This window comes from Stegastes partitus, unplaced genomic scaffold (assembly GCF_000690725.1).
Source record: "Stegastes partitus isolate 25-593 unplaced genomic scaffold, Stegastes_partitus-1.0.2 Scaffold73, whole genome shotgun sequence".
Classification (NCBI taxonomy): Eukaryota; Metazoa; Chordata; class Actinopteri; family Pomacentridae; genus Stegastes; species Stegastes partitus.
The window spans coordinates 1,012,641-1,017,225 of record NW_007577804.1 but is presented as its reverse complement, the minus strand read 5'-3'; the positions used below and the strand labels follow the sequence as shown (position 1 = coordinate 1,017,225).

The 4,585-nt window shown below is 40.7% G+C and overlaps 1 protein-coding gene across 1 annotated transcript in view; it reads right to left on the bottom strand.

Annotated features, from left to right (window-relative positions):
• Positions 1-755: 755 nt before the first annotated feature.
• The window catches only part of LOC103353475 (polypeptide N-acetylgalactosaminyltransferase 10-like), a 113,921-nt gene continuing 110,091 nt past the window's right edge, over positions 756-4,585 (bottom strand). The window contains exons 11-12 of the mRNA XM_008276466.1: positions 2,336-2,485; positions 756-920 (exon numbers count right to left, since the gene is read on the bottom strand). Coding sequence (XP_008274688.1) covers positions 756-920; positions 2,336-2,485 — 315 coding nt within the window. The remainder of the gene's footprint in view (positions 921-2,335; positions 2,486-4,585) is intronic.

The window sequence follows — 4,585 nt, the reverse complement described above, 5'->3', positions numbered from 1 at the left end:
TCAAAAGAGAAGTCGGCTCATTTTCTTATAGAGTTCTACTCAATCTGATTTCTGAGGAGTCGCCCCCTGCTGGCCATTTGTCTTTCAAGCGCAGCGTCTGGTTGCATAGACTTTATAAAAGATGGACGTAGCAACCAGCCCTGAAAAATGAAGCCAACCCGGAAGTGTCAAAAACCTGCAATATCACTATGTCCACTAGCTGCTGGCTCCAAAAAGCCCTGGCTCCCATAGACTGGAATTGGAAAAGAAGTGATCACAGATCATGAAATACTGCATTCCTACAGCTCAGGATTTTTTTCTTATTAGTTTTCATGGTCAAATCCAGAGATCAGGTGGCCAATCTGAAAATAAATCAATACTGAATTTTTAATAAATCATCAACATTTTGCGGGGCAAGGGGCGTGGCTGGCTTGATTGAAAGTCGGCAGCGACTATGCAGACGAAGCGAGCAGAAGGCGGTAAATGTGGGCGGGCAGAGAGGGCCCGCCTCTCAATCCGTCTGACCAATCGCTGCTCCTGTGGCTCCGCCCCCCTCCGACGATTTTTGCGTCACTGGCTCCAAAAATCCAAGATGTCAACCAGGAAGTAGCAAAACCCTGGCTTCATTTTCTCAGTGTAGAAACCAACGGGTGACGTCACGGCAGCTACGTCCATCTTTTATACAGTCTATGGTTGCACCACTCACATGAACAAAGGCGGTCGCTGCTTCACAATCCTCTCGTTTGGAAGTGGCCTCGAGTCGGCGTCCGGCGCCCTCAGTTGCCGCCTCGGTTGAAGTGCTCCAGCACGGTGGCGTTGGTCCGCTCGAACAGCCACTGCTGGCTGAGCGCCGCGGCGTCGCACGTGTTCATGAAGACTCGCCGCTCGCTCGGGCTGCTGTCGATGCAGCTGTTGCTGACCGGGTGGTACAGGCTCTTGTCCTGGAGAGTCACAGAAAAGACTGAAATCTGGGAGATATCATGATGTCATCTTCCATGCGTTTTGGGTGAAAAATCAAATAAACTTTGCATCAAATAATCACAAATGAATGCAAATGTTACCACACTGGTAAGATTTACTGCCCTGAAGTGTTAAAGACTTCTCCTCCCACGCTTATCTGCTAAACTAGCAGCTGTAAGTTCTTCTTAAATCAATATTATTTTTGTGTTTTGTTCACCATATTCACATGCTGCAGGCTGCTTCACTGTCAGAAACCTAAACGGGGTGAACACATGCACTGATGCTGATTTTGGAAACCTTTTGTGTCATTTTAAATTTGACAAGAATGCACCAGGAGAAGGCTAAAGTTTTCGGTTACACGCCAACAATCCTGACTTCTAAATTCACTCTTTAAATGGCTGAAAACGACCACAAGTTGGATTAATATTGTAGCATAATAACATGTCTAAAAGCTTGCTGTGCATAATTATGCTGACTGAGTTATAAAAGCATGTATTTTTAAAACTAATTTCGTAAAAGCAGATATGCGCAAAAGGGTTCGTTATCAGCCCTTTAAATTGAGTATTTGTTGAGGAATAAAGGATGAAAAAGTTCCCCCTTGACTTCCTCAGAATCAGCAGATTTTTTTTTAAATTTACAACAACTTCAGTTTATTTATGAAGCCGTGCAGAGATTTACCGTCATACTATGAATATTTCCAGAATTATATTAAAATCGGGTTGAATTTTGGTGCTTTTTATTGGACTTTTCCCAAAATTTCTGGGCCTCAGAACTTTAGATAAACACATATTTTACCATCGAGTTCTGGTAGAAACTGGCACCAGATCAGTTTTACATCCATCCAGGTGTCACAAGGACAGAATTTCGTTTTTTTTCCCGCTCATATTTCCTATAAGTAGCCTTGAGCTGAAGTTGGGAAATATTCATAGCATGAAGGTAAAAATCGCTAAATCTGCTAAACTTATGGTAAAAATAAAATCAACTGTTGATTTTTCATGGATATTTTTTTTGGGCATTTAGTCCAAAAGGATCCAGGAGGGTGTCGTGTGCTTACATACTCCAACAGTCTTTGCATGTTTGTCAGTTTTGACCTTCTTAAAACGCTTTTTATATTTTCTGTAACGACGCATAGTGCAGCCGCGTTGGTGGGTTTAAATCTAAAAAACAAACTCTGCAGCAGGAGCATCTTCAGAGCCACGAAGATGTTTTAAAAATGGACTCTCCTTAGTTGCATTTCTACATTTGTCACCACAGAAAACCTCGATTTCAATGGACGGGAGAAGTTTCTGCTGTTCATGCATCGTTCAGTGTTCCATTTATCCTCTCAGGCATTAACAGATGGCCCCAGTAGTGCTGAAACTAATTGAGTGAAAGTGAAACTAGGATGCAGCCGTACCTTCCTGTAGCGCCACAGCTGGTTGCCCTTCATGCCGTGGCAGTCGTACAGCGTCACCGGGCTGCTGTGGGAGACGGCATCGAAGCAGACCTTCCTGGTGTGCATGGGGTCGCCCACCCGGATGTCCTCCCTCCAGCCGAACGTCAGCACCTGCAGCGACAGCGGGTCAGTCAAACTCTTCTGTCGTTCTGTGGGTGGGATTCTCTGTCCCCGAGCACAGCGAGGGTTACATGTTGTACAGCAGAACTAATAAAACAATCACAGTTTTAAGTATATTTGACTCATTGCAAGATAACGCTCACAACTGTGTTAATCTCCTCCTGTGTTCATCAACCAGGATAAACAGATCCACGAAGAACCAAACATGTTGCAGTTTGGATTCACGTCTGCTTTTATTACTCATCTAACGTGTTAGAATTCTAGTTTGCGAATATTTGCCAGTGCAAAAATGGGAATTTAATCATTGGTTGTCCCTGTTTTTAACATTTATTTCTACAAATCCTAATTGTTTCTTTCGAATTTGAACAATTTATGAGTGAGAAACTGTGAAAACAGGAATAATTTTTGGATTTGCTAGTATAACATGCAGTTCTATAAGAAAAGAAAAGGAAAAAGGAAGTAAATCTGAGTTTAAAGTTGTGATATTTCATCAAAATCACTTCATTCTACGCCTCTCGTTTTTAAAATTTGCCAAAAAATAAGCCCGTTTCTCTGACTTTGCACTGTAAAAACCTACAAAATCTGCAAGAAGCCATCGACGCCTCAGCGGCAAAATCCTAATATTGAATCAGAATCACTTTGTTGTACCTTTAAAAAACGCAAAATTAATCCATGTGCACAAGATTCTGTAGAAAACTGAAAACTTTATGCAGTCATTANTTTTTCAACTAAATCATTAGAAAACAGACAATACCTCCAGGTACCGACACTAAACCGCTGCAGTTTTGGTGCTGAAGCTACGATACATCCCATAATATTGATGCACAGAGTTGGTTTTAGAAAAAAATCATGCTGAACAAAAAACAGATGTAGTGGTTAGACTGGGACACCGAGATGTAATCCACTTGAAATAACATTTTCCAAGTTCAGCAGGAAGTTGGTGAAAGAGGAAGTGAAGAAAAAAGTGATATAGTCTTTGTGACACTGAATTGATTCAGTGAATTAAGCTGATTTAAAAAAATAAAGAAAAATCACATTCAGTCTTTCGTTTGTGACACCTGGATGGATGTAAAACTGATCAGGTCATTTTGCATCTCGTTTCTATTATTTTTGTAGTTTTGTGCTCATCTTTGTCATTGTTTGAACCCTCTTTTGCCGTTTTATGTCATTTGAGTTGTGTTGTTTGTCTTTGGAACATTTTTTTTCCTCATTGTGGTCATTTTGTTTGTTTTTTTTGTCATTTTGTGTCCCTTGTGTCTTGTTTTTCTTTTTTTTCCCATCTGGTTTTTGCCATTTCGTGCCTCATTTCTTTTGTTTTGTGTGATTGTGTCTTGTTTTTGTCATTATAATTTGACGTTTGGTTATTTGGGTTAGTGTTTCGTGTCTTTGTGACATGAAACTACGATACATCCCATAATACTGATGCTTAAAGTTAGCTATAGTTTGTTTTGTGTAGTTTTGTGTTCGTCTTTGTCATTGCTTGTCTCCCTTCTGTGATTTTACATCAGTTTTGTGTTGCTTTATTTGTCTTTGGACAGAAACCAGATCCAGTGTTCAGACTGTGACACCTGGATGGATGTAAAACTGATCTGGTGTCAGTCTTTACCAGAACTCGGATGTCATGTGTCTTTCTGCTGTACTGATGAAGTTCTGGGAAAAAACAGTGTCAATTAAAATGTGCAAGATTTGAACCCAATTCATGCACTTTAAAGACTTGTAACTGAAAATATTTATAGTATGAAGGTAAAACTTTCCCTAACTTTGTTAAATACACTAAAGTTATTGTACAAAAAAAACTCCTGTTGATTCTGAGACAGAAACACGAATAAATCAAAAGAGAAGTCGGCTCATTTTCTTATAGATTTCTACCCAATCTGATTTCTGAGGAGTCGCCCCCTGCTGGCCATTTGCCTTTCAAGCGCGGCGTCTGGTTGCATAGACTGTATAAAAGATGGACGCCCTGAAAAATGAAGCCAACCCGAAAGTGTCAAAAACCTGCAGTATCACTACGTCCGCTAGCTGCTGGCTCCAAAAAGCCCTGGCTCCCATAGACTGGAATTGGAAAAGAAGTGATCACAGATAATGAAATAC